Source organism: Typopeltis vanoorti, chromosome 4, assembly GCF_054136105.1.
Source record: "Typopeltis vanoorti isolate ZY-2024b chromosome 4, IOZ_Tvanoo_1.0, whole genome shotgun sequence".
Lineage (NCBI taxonomy): Eukaryota > Metazoa > Arthropoda > Arachnida > Uropygi > Thelyphonidae > Typopeltis > Typopeltis vanoorti.
In genome coordinates, this window is record NC_143552.1 from 19,208,178 (window position 1) to 19,229,491 (window position 21,314).

Sequence of the window (21,314 nt, forward strand, 5' to 3'; positions counted from 1 at the left end):
ATTAAAAACAGAAATAAACCTCTTCCCCCCCCCCCCTCCAAACAGATTCGGGTCTCATCCACACGGATGCCGATAATGCTGAAGCAATAGCAAATCATCTTGAAAAACAATGTAAACCTGTATACGATCTCCTCGATTTTAACCATATATACAAGATCCACCGTAATGTCAGATATTCACTCAATTCTGCTCTCGCATATTCCCAGGGCCGCATTTACACTTTTTGAGGCCCTAGGCACAACATCATAATGAGACCCCAAAAGAACAAGTCTATTTCAAATAATCAAATTCATACGCTTTTTTTTTTTTTTTTAGTTTATTGAAAATAAAAGTCGATGTTTCCGTAATAATTCATTTTAATAAACTAAAAATAACACAACATTGATATATATTTGCATTAAAAAAAAAAATAATATATATATATATATTTTTAATATAAACTGACTAAAAATCCGAGAATTATAACAAATTGAGATTTATTTAAAAACGCAACATGTTTCGTCGAGATTGACTTCATCAGGCGTTAAGAACATACAAAGCTATTAAAAGACATTAAGAACATAGAAAGCTATTACCTTTTTATGTTCTTAACGCCTGATGAAGTCAATCTCGAAGAAACATGTTGCGTTTTCAAAAAAATCTCAATTTGTTATATATATATATACACACACACTCTATAATATAAAATGATAATTAAAATTAAGTGATATTACATCCCATATTGTTCCGCTACAAAACCTTCATATTATATCTAGGTCTACCTACTCACTGATGAGACCTCAGTAAAGGTTGAAATCGATCTGGGTAGTGACCTCCTCTCATAATGAAAAACAGTAATACAGCTCCTAGGAGCTGGGTGTTACATTATGGGTAAATACCAAGAACAGTGAACAGAGCTTGCTCCACCTTTATTATGAGTTGCCTCTGTTTTGCACTACCAGGTGGACTAAGAGTTGCCCTGGTGTTGTACTATCCAGGTATTTGCTTCATATCAGTTCATATTAAAATTAAAAAAAAATAATCACTAATAACTAAAAATAATAACTATCCAGGTTTGCTGGACGTGTATATACGTCCAGCAAAGAAATGGTACACTTACATACATTAATTTCATGGAATACATACAGCAGTTCCTGTTAGCTTTATATTCTAAGGAAAGAACGGTGTGTTTCAAATGGAAGCGGGAGGCCTCACAAATTTTTCAGCGGTTTCTAGTTTTTATATTATGAATTTAATATTTATAAATAAGTATTTTATTTTGCAACTATTATTATTATTACTAAAGTAGAAAGAGCTAATAAGCTTCATTTCGGCAATGAAAACATTACTTAAATTAAGGGATATTAAATCCCGCATAGTTTTAAAACCGAATAAGAAACTCAAAGATCGGAATCAGAGAGTTTCTTGCCGATTATAGTAAACTATAAAGTATCGGCGACACTAGCGTTAGCCAATGCAAGTGATCCTAGTACGTAGTACAATATCGGGCAACTCGTTGCAAAGGTGGAGGAAGAAGTTCAGATCGCTATTCTTAGGTATTTTCCATAATGTAAAAACACATTTCCTAGGAAATTACATTTCCTAGGAAAATATTAAATATTATGGAAAATACCTAAGTATTTTCCATAATATTTAACTATAATATAATATAATATAATATAATATAATAGGAAAATGATATAATATAATATCATTTTATTATATCATTTTATAAAATGATATTATATTATATTATATTATATTCCTATATATTATATTATTATATATCATGATATTATATTATATTATATTATATTATATTATATTATATTATATTATATTATATTATATTATATTATATTATATTATATTATATTATATTATATTATATTATATTATATTATATTAATATCATGAATATAATGTAATATATTCATGATATTATATTACATTATATTATATTATTATATAATATGATATTATATATCATATTATATTATTATATAAATGATATGATATAATATAACACTATAATATAATAGGAAAATGTAAAAACACATTTCCTAGGAAATGTAATTTCCTAGGAAAATATTAAATATTATGGAAAATACCTAAGAATAGTGATGTGAACTTCTTCCTCCACCTTTGCAACGAGTTGCCCGATATTGTACTACGTACTAGGATCACTTGCATTGGCTAACGCTAGTGTCGCCGATACTTTATAGTTTACTATAATCGGCAAGAAACTCTCTGATTCCGATCTTTGAGTTTCTTATTCGGTTTTAAAACTATGCGGGATTTAATATCCCCTTAATTTAAGTAATATTATTATTATTATTATTACGGGCAACTCCAAGGAGTCCTTAGTCTAATCGAGGGAGGCCCTAAACAACTACTCAACATCCACACAGTGAACTCATTGACAGTCATGGCACCCACAACAGACTCTGGCAACTTATTACACTCGTTCACCACTCTTCAAGTAAAAAACATAGTTCTAACACCATTGCTAGCCACCCTCTCTTGGACTAGGGGCCATCCTGTTTCCATGGATGGCCCCTAGTCCTCCCAACTATAACTATGCTGTGTTTTTTATTGTTCTCTGTGAGAAGTAAGGTTTTTCTATGTGGCCCCCATAGAGAGTGAGGCCCCAGCTTGCGCATCATGTGCCTAATGGTAAATGCGGCCCTGCATATTCCACTCAAATTGTACTCACCTCACCTGCTGAAATATATGCTATTATTAAGAAGTTCAAGAACAAAAAGGCTCCTGGACCCGATGGTATCTCTAACAGAGTAATAATGCGTCTACCACGTAGAGCTATTGTCCATCTGACAAATATAATTAACTCCATCCTTCACTACAAACAATTCCCTTCCTACTGGAAACTGGCGGACATAATACCGATCCATAAACCTGGAAAAGATCCCAGATTGCCTCAAAATTACAGACCAATCAGCTTCATCTCTAATCTCGGCAAAATTGCCGAGAAGGTAATTCTTACCAGACTTCAAGATTTAGTACTCCGATTAAATATCCTGCCTGAGGAGCAGTTTGGCTTCCGACAGTCACATAGCACCAGGCAGCAAATACACAGATTGGTGGAACACATCATCACGGGGTTTCAACTGGCGTCAATGCACTGGGGCTGTTTTCCTTGGCATAGCCAGTGCATTTGACAAGGTTTGGCATTATGGTTTGCTACACAAACTAATATCATCTGGTGTACCAATCGGAATCATTCATCTTATAAAGGCATACTTCTACGATAGGCACATGCAAGTCAAGATGTGTGGGGTAGTCTCGACACAAAAATGCATCTTGGCTGGAGTTCCACAAGGATCCTTACTAGCACCAATCCTATTTACTTATACTTGTATGATATACCACAGAACCCATTATCTTCAATTAAAGCCCTATACGCTGACGATACAGCGATATTAGCCAGATCTTTAAAGCCTCACCTAGCCATCAAGAAACTGCAAGAAAACCTACTGCTAATCGAACAATATTTTTCCAAATGGCGACTCCAAGTGAATCCCCTGAAAAGCGTAGCCGTCCTATTCTCCAGAAGATCATTGCTTCCTAAAGAAGATATTCTCCTTTTCAACACTAAAATTCCGTGGAAAAATGAGATCAGATATCTTGGTGTAATACTGGACAGAAAACTGACTTTCAGCTCCCATATTAAGACTCTCTGTGCAAACACATCAAAATCCATAGCCCAGCTCTATCCGCTAATTAACAGAAACAGTAAGCTGAGCACCAAAATCAAACTTCTCATATACAAACTGATGGTAAGTCCAATACTCACCTACGCTTCACCAGCCTGGAGTCATGCTTCAAATTCTAATATTCTCAAATTACAAGGTATCCAGAATAAATGTCTCAGATTGATCCTGGGCGCCCCATAGTTCATCCAAACTGTCCAAAAATGTTCCCTATATTTACACTTTCATACAGACTATAGCAATAAAATTCTTCTCTAAAGCATCTGTGCACCCTAACAAACTGATCCAACTGGCTGCAGATTATGACGCAATGGATTATTTCAAACATAAAAAGACCTAAAGTCATCCTAAACTTCAACACTGAGGACTAATCTCTTAGCCCACTCAGGGCGAGCAATTAGCTCATAAACTTTCTCCACTCACAGTTTCTCTCAAGATAGCCGATAATATGAAAAGCTTTTGCTTCACCCGTTATGTCAGTAAAGTTGATAGTTATTATTATTATTATTCATGACACCTCCAAGGAGTCCGAAGACTCATCGCGGGAGGACACCTACAACTGTCTCAACTACTACACCGAACCTCTACTACGAATGATCTCCATCAACGCCACCTACCGCCCACCTCCACCACTACCACAACTAGTATATTTTGTCTGTAAATTGCGTGTGTTCTGAAGGGCCAATTTGTCTGTATGCGGGATGAAAAACCGGAGTTTCCGGGAGAAAAAACCCTGCTACCTCCGTATGAGATCGGCTAACTCACCTTCGATTGAAATCGTCCAGATAAAGATTCCTCCCGTCGCGACGAGAATCAAACTTAGGCCTATTCCAATCGAAGGGCGCAGTGTACCGTCGTTCTTCCAATTGCGCTACGGAGGCGCTTAATAGTTGATAGTACGTTAAAAAATTTGTAAATGCAGCATTCTTAAGATACTTATACTATTCCTGGGGTAAATTCCTCACTGCAATATGGCATCACCTATTCGGGTGGAGATTATTACAACAATCTGCTTGCATTAATACGAATACAAAACAGAATAATTAGAGCCGCAACCACTATTGACTTCACACATTCAACCAACGATCTGTTTCTCATTCATAATACTCTACCACTACAGAAACTATATTTCTATAGGTATTATTTCTGGGAAAATTCTATATTCTATATTCTTAATCCACGAAAGATGCCTCACGTACTTTGTCCTTTCTACAGGGTCGAATTCATAACTACCATAGTTTGTAAAGGGGTTGTTCATTTTTGTTAAGTACATCATTGTCCTCTGGGAATACGCGTGTTTTCTGCTTTTTGTGTCACCTATTATCATATTAGCCAACCTCCATTCTTTACTTTATCAGAAAAATCAGATTATCGTTGTCTACATATGTAAAATGGAACGCTGAAAATGTCTTGGTATATAATAGACCAGGGTTTCTCAAACTTTTTCTACGACGGAACACTTCACAAATCCTGAAATGTTCACGGAACACCTTGATTAGTTTGTAATGTATTAATTAATAATTAATTGGTAATTTAGCTTATTTTACTGTTAATTAATAATTGACAATTATTGGTTGGCAATTATTAATCAATAATTGATTGTACTGTTAATTAATAATTGACAATTAATAATTAATAATTGATATTAATTATCAATTATTGATGACTGATAATTAATTATTAGTTATTAATTAATTAAACATCAATTAAACCAACACTAAATTATTTTGTGCTGATTTTCACTGACATATCCCATTCTGATCACCAAAAATTTAGTGAATGCAGACTTTATTTCTCCTGTGTGCTAGTTTTGTAGGTTAGGTAAATATAAATAAAATAAATGAGTAAATCTAAGCGTTAAGAATAAACAATCATTTATTGTCAAATGTTAATTAGTAAAAACAAAACACACAAAAATAGTAAAAGTATATTGCAAATTAAGTTCTTAATGACTCCGATGTTTTTGGGTCTTTGAATTACAAATTCTTTTGATATCAGGAACAATATTAGAAAGTTGAATTCTCATATTTGGTGTAGCGTCGAATCTGTTCCTGGATTTTGATTTGGTTGCAGCATAATATGAAAATCCTGCCTAGCATAAATATGTCGTTGTAAAAGGAAGTAAAACAAAAAATAGCTAGTTTTGACACGCTTGTTCAGAAATCATTTATTGGCAGTTCCTTGTATTTTTGTTTTAAATCAGAGTCACTAATTAAATCAATTAGATTTTCATAGTCACTTGTGCTCAAGCCTGCTGGCTTTGCTGTCACTTTAAATGGATTCAGAACCCAGGAATTGTCCTCACTGGATTTTGGAAAATATTGCAAAAGGGTTGATTGCAAGTCATGCAAATGTTCTAAAATTACGTTATACTTCTCTTCATTTGCTTTAGAATTTATTTCAGTCAAAAATTCATGCAAGGTGAGAAAACAATCAAAATTATTCTGTTCAACTGTAGAAATCCAGAATTACAACTTCCTACCAAAAGATGCAATTTTATCTCTTGTATTAAAAATTGTAATATTCTTTCCTTGTAATGATAAATTAATTTCATTGCACTTTGTAAAAATATCTGGCAGATACGCAAGACTCATCAACCATGAAGAATTTCTTAATAATTCAATAAAATTTTGTCCTAAATTATATGACATCAAGAAGACCATTAACGCACCACGAAGTTCAAAAAGCCTCAATAATGCTTTTCCTCTGGATAGCCATCTCACTTCGATATGTAATAAAAGTGCGTTGTGTGCACTACCCATTTCATCGCACAAAATTTTAAATAACCTGGATTGAAGTGGTCGAGATTTTACATAGTTGATCATTTCTTCGGCTTCATCGAAAATAGTTTTTAAATATGTACGAATTCTTTTTGTTACTAGTGCTTGTCTATGCAAAACACAATGCCTATTGGTGGCTCTTGTAGCTACTTACAGAATACGTGTTACAACTCCCTTCCTCTTTCCTACCATTGCTTGAGCACCATCTGTACAAATATTAATACTTCTCCCAACCGATTTCCTGTTTTGCAATATAATTATTAATACAGTTGAATATATCTTCTCCAGTAGTTTTTGCTTAATGATATTCGAACATGAGTAAATCTTTTTCAATACTTTTATCAAATATGTAGCGAACAAACACTAGTAATACAGTGAGTCCTGCGACATCTGTAGATTCATCCATTTGCAATGAATATTCACTGCAGTCTAAGTCGATGAATTAGCTCTTTTTCTATGTCAGCAGAAAGATCTTTGATGCAGTGTGAAACAGTATTATTTGATAATTGTACTTCATCTATTTTTTTTTATTTTAGCAACCTGCTCGTCTAACATGCATGATACAATGTCTTTCACACAAGGCTTAATGAGCGTCTCACCGATTGAATGAGCTTCACCATGAAGTGCAATGCGGTAACTCACGCGAAAAGAAGCCTTTGTTGCATTTTCAGTTGTAGTAATTTGAAGTTTAGATTTTTCTAGCGAGTCACGTCGTCTCTTAAAAAAATGTATATATTTTCATTTGTAATCAGTGTGTTTCGTTTCGAAGTGGGTACGAAATTTAGCTGGAGCCAAAGAACTGTTTACTAGTAATTACATAAAACATCAGGAGCATCTGTATTGCAAATACACGTAAATCCATAATTTAAATAACTTTCATGGTACTTCCGTTTTGGTCTGTTCTTAGACGACTCTTGTTCTTTAATATTAGCTTTTGAAGAAACCACAGTTTGCAATTCCATATCTTCTCCAATCATATGAGTAGATGTGTCACTAGAAGTACTTGCTCCTCCTTCTGTTAAAGTTTCTGTCTTTAACACTTTCATTGCCAAGCTGAAAATTGGAATTTCGTGTGGCGGCCAACTTTTTTTTATTTTTTATTTAGTTAACGACGTCCACGCGATAACGCGTGATCGGCCCTTTGGTGAGAACTTGCATCGCGCGATATCGCGTGTTTGGCAATGAACATGTTAAACAAGAATCCATGGGAAATTTTTCAATAATATTCAAATTCCCATATTTGTCAGAGCTATAATAAAAACAAATAGAATTTTGTTGTAAAGCTAACTTTAGTATGAAAAACAATAAGATTATAAATAAGAAATGTCGAATAATATAAAAGTAAATGAATAATGCAAAATAATAAAAAAAGACTGCAACACACAAAAGTAAATATGAATTGTAACAATACTTGTAAGAAACGTACTAAACCGTATCAAATAATGTAAAAGCAATTGTAATAAGAATGATTTGATAAAATGTTCAGTAACAAAAATTAAACAGTTTGAAATAAATCAGATATTAATTATAAATTTAGTTAAAAGAGTAAGAAGAATTCTTTTTTTTTTTTAAAGTCGCCTCGTCTACTCCTTATATGCGGGAATAAAAAGGCGTTAGCTGATTTTTTTTTTTTTTCCGAGGGCAGTCCCAACAAATTTACTCGTAAATACCTTTCCAAATTTTTTTAAAGTTCATACATTAACATAAGTATTAATAATTAATTATGGCATAATCATAAAGAGTATTAGTACACTTATGTATACGGTGTGGCATGTTGACAAATATAAATTACATTTAAATTAGTTATCAATCACTGGACTAATGAAATGTTGTAGCATGTCGTAGTTTATTCAGGCAAACATCATTAAATTAATTTGTGCTGATTTTCATTTACATTTCCCATTCTGATCACGAAATATATTTATAATATTATTATAAGTACTTACGAGTGAATGCAGACTTTTTCTCCTGTGTGCTGGTAGTTTTCCCCTCCTTTTGTACACCCTGGAGATCTTTGTAGGCTTCAGGTGGATGACTCACTATCTGTTCCGTCACAAACACCTTCAATAAGAGATTTCTCAATACCAAAATTAAACGAAGTGCCTTGTCTCTTATTCATATCAGATTTTAACTCTGTATTCCTATTACTTTTAAAAAAATCACGGCACTTCGGTTTCAGAACAAGCACTTACACACTGCAATACGAACTTGCGAAGAAATTATTCAGTAGTAATAGATTTGAGAACCGGATACAGACTACCTTGATCTTCAATTTCAGTGGAAAAATTTGCTGATTGGTCACTGATATTTGCAACGCAGATGTTATTTCGTTCAGTTTTGAGAACACGCCGCCCATTGTTGTAATCGGCTTGCAGGCAATGGAGATTGGTTTTTTTTTTTTTTTTTTTTGGGATTGGAATCCCGCAGTGGAGATTGAACTGCCCACTCAGTCTCCAAAAGTTAGATAGGGCTAAATGGCCTCGCCTACTCCCGTATACGGGAATAAAAAGGCGTTAGCTGATTTTTTTTTTTTTTTTTTTTTTATTGTACAATCCAATTTTAATTTCTGGACAAAATAAAAGTCTTGTATAATTTCTTCACTTAAATATTGCCTTATTTAAGTGAAGAAATTATGCAAGAACCAATTTCATTTTTAATTTTTTTTCTAATCGCTTTCTAGACAAAACATTATTCTTTGTTCTCGAAGAAATTAATCCACGATAATTATTTGCAATATTCTTTTAAAAAAAGAAAAGAAAACCGGCTGCCGATGTTCCAGATTATATTATTTTTATTTTTGTACAAAACCATCGAAATCGAATAATACTTCACAGATTTCCTTTAGGACACGCTGGAGCAACTTTGCTTTATAGAGAATAACATGAAATTCTTTAATCATATCACTAAATTTTTTTCTTTATATTATATAGTAATCTACTGTTCTTTGTACTTTCAGTTTCTTGGTTTCCCTGTATAATTGGTCATTACAAAATGAATTAGCAGTTATAGATATTTACTGCATAATTCAGATATTTTGTTCTCCAATTTTTAAAGTAAGCGATACATTTGCTTATTTTTATCATTCAAAATATGTATATCAAATGCATCAAATGTTTTCATTTCCTTTCACAATACAAATGAACTTTATTTCGACTTTGATAGCATCACGTCCCCCCCCCCCCTCCCGTTGAAACATTACCAGACACCCGAAAGCTGTTATGAAACATAGGTACGGTTTTTATTTCATTCGTGATTTTTCCATAATAATTGTTCCACATAATGTTTAATGTTTTCGACACAGAAACTAAGTTTTGATTATTATAAATTTGCAAATTATAAATAAGAAAATATACATATTATTTCCCTATTGTTATAAATCATGAAGTTACGTGACGTTGGCTAATAGGGGAAATTAATATTTAAAATGTAGGATGACATTTTTAATGTCATCCTACAAATGCAATATCAGAATATGCTTCGAATGTCTGCTAATCAATCAGAAAGATGAAAAAACAGAACAAGGAATTTCTGCATGTAAAATATTCAGTTATTGCACGAGGTACTTTAGTGTGCTGCCTTCTGGGCATGTTCTTTTTATCCGGTTCCCAGTGGTGTGTGTGCGTGTGGGTGAGTGGTGGGAAGTTAATAATCTCCGTTAGTCTACAACTTGTTACTGGGCAGAAAGAAATATTAGAAAGTACCCAATATACAATTCATTTGTGAGATGGCAAGCAAGAGGAGCAGCAACAATAGCAGTAATTTGTTTCAAGATAATTATCAAATAATTTAGAATTTTTCGATAATAAAAGTGAAACTTATCACTATAAATAAAGAAATCATTTTTGGCATAAATACTTCATCAGCCTGTAAAAGAAATGTCAGTTTTACTGTGTTAGAACACAGTAAAACTGACATATCTGAACAACAGAAAACGAAACAAGACATTCTTGCTTGAGGCAATTTAGTGCGACTTCTAGGAAACTTTCTGTCTTGTGTTTCTCAAAAGAGTAATCTAAGACTTTTAGCTTTTCCTCTAGGTAAGAGGATTATTGTCCAGCATTTCTAAGACGTATTTCAGAAATAGCTATCAGCAGAAATAGAAGTAGTAATATTTAGATTTTTTTAAAAAAAAAAAAAAAGAAACAGAAATAACACAATTGAAATTTCTTTGTGAGGTATACAGTTTTACATGTTGAAAATACAGCATAGTATTTCTAAATCTTAGAATAATTTCAGCAGACCGCTGATTTCAGATTCAAAGAAAGAGTACAGAATTAGAAGCTTCGATATACAGCAATATTATTGCTTTATTTCTTTTGTCAAAACGGTAAACTGAAATAAGAGATTTTGAATACCGTCTGAAAGCTTTTAAAGCTATAGAAATTTAAAGTAGTTATGCTACTCAGTTCCAGGACAGGAGAGGGAGGGGGTTTGCAGTAAAAAATCCTAACAATTAGCATAAATTTTTAATCATTCCATACAAGATATCCTTCCTATTATATTTTCGACATATCTACAGTTTAAGCACTGGATATTATAGTAATATGCATCCTACAAAAAAAAAAAAAAAAAAAAAAAAAACCTCTGTTGCAATTTTCAGCAAAAGAAGAAGGCGAAGATAAAATACCATTAGGTATAAATTTTTGATACTAAAAAAGATACAATATCGGAAACCGAGTAATGCAGTTTATAATCATTTGTTGTTCAAAAAAAAAACAATCGTTCCTGAAATTGAAATGTGACAATCCATATAAAGGTATTTTGCAAAGAAAGAAAGCAAAATGTCATATTTATTTCACTAAATGTTATTTAAAAATATAAATATTTGACAAAATATTTTAAACGTAAACAAACATTTGAAAATTCGCGAAAAAGAATCTATATTGTCAGTAAAGTGGAGGAAATTAACTACTACTAAAGTATATTCATTGCAAAGGCTGATCTATGGTCATTTCAGGATTGATTATTTATTTTGGCAGATGTGAAACTTCTATTTTTGGAAAGAGACAAGAAATAAATTGTTCAGTAAAAAAAAAAACAAAAAAAAAAACGATCAAATATCCTAGTACAGTGAAGAAAATTCGAAGTAACAGAGTAACAAGTGACAAAAGTCGCTCGACCACAGTTAATCCGCTAATGGCTCTCAAATCGCCGTTAAGGGATTAACAGCAGTGGAGGGTAAATAGTTGATAAAAGATAGAATGCTGATGAAGTTTTGATCCATGAAAAAGTATGGGGTAGTCTTGCTATTTCATCCACCTTGGCCGGTAGGAGGGTTATAAGACAATCTGTCAGAAACGAGATCGCTGTCATCTGAGAAGGCATGTCCGGTCAAACACAACTTTCTTTGTGCAGCAGTTGACTGAAGCATTTAATGAAAGCTGTTCCCAACCCAACTGTGCACAGGGAATTGAAGTTGCATGCAAGTACAAAAACCACTAATTTCAGCGAAGTAAATAAAAGTTTCTAATTCAGTGGCTGGTATGTGTAATTACGCATGTGCAAATATGTGGAAGACTTTGTTTCGAAAAAAGTGAAGAGCGGTGTTTTACGAAAAATAACTAACTATAGCAAATTGTTCTTGTATATACATCATTGACTCATTAGCGTTTTGTTCTAGGTATTTATCAGAACTTTCCAATCCTCCGCCTCCTCGTACTTGAGTTTCAGCAAACCCTTCTATAGAATATGTGATTCCCTGTTGACCGACATTGATAAAATTGATACTGCTATCGTTGGTTTGTTGAAAGGATTCAAGATGACATAGAAGTTGTTTTAATGATTTTCTCTGTTTAGAAAGAACTGAAGTGCATGGAATTGATGGTATATAGATGGTTTAAAAGAGTTGTTGCTCTTTTTGGGAATGGGTTGAATATGGCTAATTTCCAATATGTAGGACAGATACAACTCGAATATGAGAATAAAAAGACAAAGGATAACAGGAAACAATTTGGAGAACAAGCGTTCAGTAAAATTGGAGAAATGCCATGAAGTCCACGAGAGTTTTTGGTATCCTGTTTGGAGGGATATTAAAAGGATATTGAATGTTATGTGATTGGCACCATAGGAAAGCATTTACAGTGTTCCCCCTTGTCCGCGGAGAATACAGTTCAAGACACCTCACAGATACCTGAAACCGTGGATAGTGCCAAACCCTATATATACTGTGTTTTTTTCCCTATACTATGTATAGGAAATACATATATATACATAGTATATGTAGGAAATATAGTATATATGTTTATTCCTATAGATATATCAGGGGGCAAATATTCCGGGTGTGCTAGATATGTGGTGCTCATCCACGAAATATCAGTATCACCGATATTATATTTTTGCATTTATTCCCGTTTTACAGATTTCACGCGATTCCTAAAATTGAACACAATATACTGTACTAATGCTTCATTGTCCTCTTCACGAGGGTAATAAAGCATTACTGCTTCATGAAGAAGGCGCTTTTCGCCGTGTAAACATTGCGTCACATTTGCGTTAATATCCCGGGTGTGTGCTTTCAAAATGCATACACCTTTGAGCCATTCGTAAAGATGTAAAGAGGGCGCAGCATGTCAAATTCTTAGCGTTGTATTATTTTTAAACTGCTGAGAAGGCGTATCTAGGTGAGCTTAAATTTTGAACTTACTCAGCACCTGAGTCAATCAATCCAATTGAATGTTGTCACTGTCATGAGTTGAGAGATTACTATATTTGATGGCTTTATTACAAACAGCTGTTACACATGTTTTCTGGAACTGAAAATCTGAAAGAGGATGTTAGGAGAAAAATGCTAATTGTTTTTTTCTTTTGCTTGTGCAGTATAGCATCTGTTGAGGTTGCAACGTTTTTTAATGGTATAGAGGTATTTTTATTCTAGTCTTCGGAAACAACAGACAGTAAAAAATATCTATTCCTGAATAAAAATGAATATTCTGTGTATTATAAGACGTTGTTGATCTACAACAAAATACCAGCATATGTGAGATTGATAAGACAGAAGAACCGCTGATACTAAAAAAAAAAACAACAACTAATGAATTTAGGATTCCCGAAAGTGTGGATAATTCTGATAATGATCAGATGTTTGTATACTCTGTCTCCGTAAACAAAATAAAATTCTTGGAAAACTGAGCGAAATATACACAAACCAGGCAAATACACATAACATGTGCAACAAATTTTACGAGATGATTTGCTGCTTCATCAAACTGTATTTATTCCCGCAATACTCTCTCTCATGTTTTTTTTTTTAATTATGCCATCATAAATTCACTTGTTCATGTTTAGAATTTATAGGATCGTGCTATTTGCTCCACCCAGCAACTTATAGGACACACATATCACAAATGATAATTATTAATTATTCTTTACCATTAATGGAAGCGTTTCTACTCACACTTATTCCTTCCTATTCTCACATGTCTTATAAAGGATGGTTCACATATTTTCATCTTTGAGTATTTCAAATATACCAATCAAATATAACATTCTCCTGCATTGTTGTTTTCTAATCAATCATAAAACAGATTGTTCCCCCACTCTATGCAGAAGTATTCAAAGTTATCTGGCAATTAATTACATTGGACCAATTAAGATGAGTGCTGATGCACTATGCCCTCCCAATATTTCATACATCGATGCATTCCCATGGTCATGGGCGTCCGCGGTGGGCGAGGAACTTCCTCCGGGATCGATTAAACAATTCCACAAATTATAATCGTAAAACTGAATGCGATATGTAATCTTACATCCTCAACCCTGGGAATGCTTTGTCTGTCTTAAAATTTTATTATGGGTTGGCCTGTTGTGGGGTTTAATATTATTTTACTTGTTAGGTTAATGATTTTTTTTTGCTTTTAAACTGAAATCATTTAATTTAGGATTAATTAATTGATTTTGAATAAAATCTGGTCAATTTTTTAATATATGAAATTGTGCTAAAAACTATTAATTGTGAATACCATTTTTTTTTCCCCAAGAATTAAAGATCATTGAAATTGATGCAAAATGAAATTTATAGTTATGTATTTATAGTTTACATCGACAAATAATTACATAAAGAAAGCTAAAAGACGTTTATTGATGTAATTATTTAATTAAAGCAATAATTATAAAAATTTATTGATGCAATTATTTGTCTCCAAGCCCCCCCCCCCCCTTCCTGGAAAACATGACAGCACACCCAACCGAAATGATCACATGACGCCACTGGTATAGATATATGCCGTATTTTCCGGTGTATAAGACGCACCCAAGAAATTTAATACAATTTTCTGGAAAAAAACCTAACACAAAATATCTCAACACGTCAACTCAATACTGATAAACATCGGTAACTGATTACTCGGATAAGATATTATGAAACTTGAATGGGGACTCCCCATTCTTAGCTAATGACGCGCTAGAAGTCACGTGAAGGTCACGCATCAATTTGATTGCACCATTAACCGCCTACAAAGATCTTGGAACATAAAAGGGAGTGCGTATGACTTTGAAAAGAGGAAACAATCTTTATCTTCATTATATAAGACGCATCCCATTTTTAAGATGAATTTTTAAGGTAAAAAAGTGCGTCTTATACACCAGAAAAATACGGTACATACCTATGATAAAATTTAATTTATAAATTAGGCACAGTAAAAGATTAACAACAATTACTAATAAAATAGAACAATTATAACAACATACTGTAATAAAAGTTATCTGAATGTGAATGGAATCTTATCAACCTCAGCACGCGTTTTCTTTCTTATTTATTTCTTTATTATTTTATGAAGTCGAGAACTTTCACCTTTTCACTTAAAAGGAAGCACCTTACTGCTTCTCTTTGGCATAATCCAAATTGCCAGGATCACTACTTTTGCACTTTGGAGCCATTATTAAGTAAAATAAGGGTTACTTGAACACAAGCACTGCGATACCCCGACAGTCGATCTGATAACCGAGAAGTACCCAGAACGGTGCGCAATTCCTTATTTCTGAAAGGCCAAGGTGCGTGTAACTGTCTCCACCTTTGCAATGAGCCTGGTGGACCATCTCTGGGATCAGCTGAATTGCCTATTACTAAAAGAAAAGCCGTATGGCTTCATTTCAGCGATATAAAATTACATAGACAAAGTGGATATTAGATCCAACATTATTTCAAAGCCGAATGTTTGTAGAAACTATGAAAGTTTCGTAAGTTGACCTGAGAGCTTACAAGAATACAATCTTCGGCATCCCAGGATTGCCTTAGCTAGCACTGTTTACTTGACTTAAGTAGCTAAGGCAACTCGAGGATGCTGAGGATTGTATTCTGGTAGATCAACTTACGAAATTTTCAGGGTTTCTACAATCATTCGGCTTTGAAATAATGATGGATCTAATATCCACTTTGCCTATGTAATTATAAATTGTTTATTTCTGGATTTTTTCATTTAATATTTTACGACCAGGGTCAACCGCAGATAACTGAAACCGCAAATAGCGAACCACGGATAAGGGGGAAGACTACGGTACTGAGATCGTGTATGCAAGAATTACAGGAAATTAAGAAGCTAGGAGATCGACTTTTCTGTAGATAATGATGTCATTGAAGCATCCAAAAAACATGTGGAAGCAAGGTTGGACAAAACTCACCACCAGTTGCTTTGGCAAGAGATGAGAACGCATGACTGCCATTTGAACAAGATGAAATTTTTCTGCTTTTAAAGATTTCAAAAAGCAGTTTGGGATGAAACTAACTGCAATATGCCTAGTCCTTCTCACGTATAGCTTTGGCACGCTTCTTTGAGAACCGATGCATCACCTTTCACCTTTCTTTCTTAAATCCCAAGAATTTAAGATAGAAAGGTGAAACAATATTTTCTTACCTTCAGTGCAAATTTTGGATCAGAGCATTGAAGCAATAACGGAACCAAGTAAATGAGGCATAGCCTTCATGCCAGGAAACACGTGGACGACAGTTATGCATAAGCCTGCAATACTCCAAGAAATCAACACTGGTTTGTGTCTCAGTTGCTTAGAGCAGCGCTTCCCAAACTGTGGGCCGCGGCCCACTTGGCGGCCGTAGGTTTTGTTGAGGGGGGCCCGTGAAATAATAAAAACAAATTTAAAATGTTTTAAGACTAAGTAGGTTTTTTTATCTTAAAAGAAACGTATTTAATTTTTATTATTTATTTATTTTATTTTTGTTTGTTTGTAATTTTTTATATTTTAATGGAAAAGATTACACATTCATTGCTTCACAAATTTTGCTTCCTGCATATTTCGGTGCTTAATGAATATTAGTAAATATATGCTTATTTATATAAGTTTCATTTCAAAGCAGAAATCTAAGAATTGCAGTTTGAAATATTTCACCTGATATTGATTTTTGTGTAGCGGTATTGAAACACATCCATCACATTAAATTGTTGTTAAACTTCTTTTACGTTTTTAATTCTTTCTTTATTACTAATCGTTTTATGTTTCGTGTGCTTGTATTGCAAATGTACAATAACAATGTATCTATCTACTGTATATAAAAATATGAGATAATGTGGCATGTCAAATGTGTATGTAAGATGCTAAAAATGCGATATTTGCATTTGATTTTTGCATTAGATTGTTGTTCAAGTGTCAAGGGTCCAGAACTATTTCTTTTGATTTGATAAGAGTCACACTTGAACAACAATCTAAGCTACAATTTGCCTGATTCCCATAGCGCAGCAATCCAGTACTGACGCTCTAAAATTAGCTGTCACACACATTCAACTCATGCCAAGGGTAGCACGCGGTCGCCTATTCAAATATGACTGTTACTATTCTATTTCTTTTTATTAAGCTGGAAAGTCCATGTTTTTTACCTTGTTATTTTTATAAGTCTTATGTTTTTACTTTCTCATCTGAAGAAGTCGAAGCACCGATGAAACTAGTCGTGATTTATTAAAAGTTTTTGTTATACTTTCTCAGGTTCTAGTCAGTTAAATTAATTTTATATATATATATATATATATATATATATATATATATATATATATATATATATATATACACGACGAAAAAAAATAATATATATATATATATATATATATTATTATTATTATTGATGTACCGTTTGGTCTGCTACAAGCAAAATTCTAGAAATCATGGAGTTGCTCTAACACTTTTTGTAACAAAATGTATATCATCGGCTGTCTAACGTGTATTATAATTATTATTTTGAGTGTACAAAAACTGAACAGTCATTGAATTACCATAAACATTTAAGTAACGGTGAAACAAAACAGTGATTGACAAATTAATTTTATTTACATTCATAATAAGAAATGCGCTTTGTACATATATAAAATTGACTTGCCATATTTGACACTAAGCCATTTAATGCAAATCTAACTCACAGAAATCACAGCACTATTCTTAATAAATGTGCACCAAAATATTATTTGTCCTAATTGTAGGTTATATATCTTTCTTTATTCTTCTCATATATTCAGTTGTTGGGATGCAGGTCTTCGACTCTGAGGAAAACACCGTTTTTGGGAGTCAGATTGACCGGTGCGATCCGCAGCTCGACTTTATCCTGAATAATAATAAAAAGCGCCAACTTGGTTATATCTATTTGCATTAAAGGAGAAAATATTAAAGGTAGTAATTATAGAATAATCTTGAAGAGGCCTATATTATAATATAGGCCTCTTCAAGATTATGCTATAATAATTATAATTCTTTATCATTATTATTACATAATATATACGACGTAAATAATTATTTACGTATTTATTATGCATTTACTTATGTTCTGCAGAGGGTGGAAAACGAACCACTGGAATAGCAGAACACTTCGATTGGAAAACACCAGAGTTCGACTCTAGTTTTTTAAATAAAAATAAATCTGCTAACGCGTCTTATTCCTTGTAGGAAATGAGGCTGTTTTAGCTTATCTAACTTTTGGAAATATCAGGAGAAAATTCAGACTGCACCAGTAGGCAATCAGAGATATCTGACCAAAGATTATCGCTTATTATTAACGATATCCGATGAAAAGGGACAGTATTTGTCTAACATGGTGTGGGTTTTACAGTCGTTTTTCTCGAGTTTCTAGGAGAAAAATGTACCTCTAGTCGGCGATTACATTCGAACTGAGAACGGCTTTCTTCAGGCGGCCTAGCGCCATGGGTGCAAAAGTTAGACTGCGTAAAAAATGCAACTTCTAAATAGCTATTTTATATACATTAGAATAATGTATATATAAATTGACATTTTCAATTGCTTTCATTTTTATGTTACTAATATTATTGACAGATATAAAATTTCAAATAAAAAGTGACTATGCCTCCGTATATCTACACTGATGGTATTTTTGAAACACACTTTTATGGTACAAATCCATTTTTGTATGTTTAGCAGATATTTCTGTCGATAATTTCTTAAATTAAACCCAAAATGTCAGTTTACTTGGCTCTATAAAAACAGCGAAAACAGCAAAAATGAAAGCGAGAGAGAGAGAGAAGGGGTGTGGGCTGGAAATTATAACTTAATCAGAGATAGTTTTGTTAATAACACTTGAATATTTAATTTAGCACGAGCATTATTCCTGCAAATCTCAAACTTTCTCTGTTTTCGTACTCACTGTGCCGAGAAATATATTCGCAGTGTGGTTAACAAATGTAAAAGTAAGCAGAATCGTTTAATGAAGAATATAGCCAAGATATATCTACGCATGCTGTCAGTTCAGTATGAGAACGAATCGAGGACCAACCGATAATGTCAGTTTGAACAGAATCACGTAGACTGAGCGTGCCAAAATTAATTGCTGATTGAATTTGGATAACAACGTTGAAAAAAAAAAAAAAAATAGAGAGAGCTTAATATTTGTACTTAACTTTTGACTTTTAATACTTTTACTTTTTGTTTAATATATTTATTTTCTCATTCGTTTAGCTATTTATGTTTATCTATTAATCGCTTACCCACTCATTTTTATCGCATTCTAAACTAAAACCTCTTTACAACCGATGCGTCTCTTGTGCGAGTAAAACTGAACCGACTAAACGACAACTCGTACCTGGCCATTTGTATCCTGTTGTGCTACCTGGTGGTCGGTTTTAATAATTAAGGATAAGGTTCACCCCCCCCTCCACATAGGTGGTAGCACCTTTTAAATACAGCACATGACGAACAGACTCATAACAAAGGTATACTGAAATTTGCAATTCCATATGCAGCATTACTTATGGACGTGCGACATGCTTCAGGCTCTTCTTTTGATAATTTACTTGATTGTACACATACGCTTTTCTCACTGATCACAAATACTTTTCCTGATAGAATAGGTATACTCTATTCTTCCCCTAATTCGTTATTTCACAAAATATTCAAACATTCCAAGCTTCAGCATCTCCCATAAGCCAGTTCTTTTAAGCAATAATCTCCATGCCATTCTTCAGCGAGATGTGGACAGCATATACTCAGTATTAATAAAACACAGCTCTCTCTTCTTTCGCGTAAAAGAAATCTTATTTCACTTCGCTTGCCATTGATACACTGGCCAACAAAAAAAAAAACTTTTTCTGCTGATTATGATCTGACACTTGTTTTTTTACTAATTTGGGTGCGCTGATTTCAAATATCAAACCAATTTTTCTCTATCACGTCAGGTTTTTCTTCTATGGAATTTTCTTTTTGCTAATTTGTAGGTTTTAGAACTTACAAATTAGCAAATACGGAAGATCGGTACCAGGGAAGATGGGATTCTCACATGATGGCCGACTACTGTTGGAGTATTCAAAGGAATTGCCAAAACAAAACACACACAGCAGAAATTGCTACAAACAAAAATTTATTCCCTGAAACTCATGTGTAAGTAAAATTGTTATTTTTTTATAAATATTCTTGTAATTTTTAATGAATATTGTTAAGTAGTTATGTATCTAAATTATCGGCCTCTCTCGCATTCAAAGCGCCAGTACGTACCGTTGCAGGTTCTTACGCGTTTATTCGTTTACTAACAAGCGAGAGCGGTGAGCGCTCCGATTCTGATCTGCGCACCGCTTTGAATAATAGGCTATATCTTCGGGAATTTTTCGAATTTCTTGATAAAAAGTTAGGAACAGATTTTTAAAAGTACATACTTTAAGAAAATAATATTAAAAAATCGATTTTGTTTGATCCTCTAAATAGTACTGCCTCCTTAAAACTATCAAAAACTTACAAATTAGCAAAAAGAAAATGCCATAGAGGAAAAAACTGACGTGATAGAGAAAAATGCGTTTGATATTTGAAATCAGTGCACCCAAATTAGTAAAAAACAAGTCTCATATAAAAGTCAGCAAAAATTGTGTTGGACTGTGTAATTTTTGATAATACACAATCTCTGGCCAGGGTAAGATTTCTTTTCTTAGATAGACGCACACCTCCAGCCTTTCACATCACATCCATCCTTAAGATCTGTTTCTTTATTTATTACTAGTTGGGGGGCTACGTCCCTCTGTCATCTACGGCGCCCAATCCCCCGTATTCCGGACTGGTAGGCCAGTTCTCCTTCAATTCTGATGACTCAAATTTTGAAGACTCGATACTTAGGGTAGCCTCTGAGTGTCGAGTCATCAAAAGGGGATTATTCCCCCTGGCGCCTACGCACCCCCCCCCCCTTCCGAGTTCCGGATTGGTAGGCCGGTTCTCCTTGAATTCTGACGAAATCGAATTTTGAAGACTCGACACTCAGGGTAGCCCTTGAGTTACAAAACGTTTCAAATAACTTGACAAAAAACATGACACAAAAACTCTACCAAAAAAGGCTTATCATTTTATATTATAGAGTAGATTATTATTTTCAGTAAAAACTACTTTTCAGCAATCCACTTGC

General features: G+C 33.5%; 1 protein-coding gene across 1 annotated transcript in view; it reads right to left on the minus strand.

The window, feature by feature from the left end:
* Positions 1-17,735: 17,735 nt before the first annotated feature.
* Positions 17,736-21,314, minus strand: part of LOC150107146 (cytochrome P450 3A24-like) — a 61,082-nt gene continuing 57,503 nt past the window's right edge. Inside the window, exon 14 of the mRNA XM_090391028.1 lies at positions 17,736-18,029. Coding sequence (XP_090247154.1) covers positions 17,940-18,029 — 90 coding nt within the window. The 3' untranslated portion in view covers positions 17,736-17,939. The remainder of the gene's footprint in view (positions 18,030-21,314) is intronic.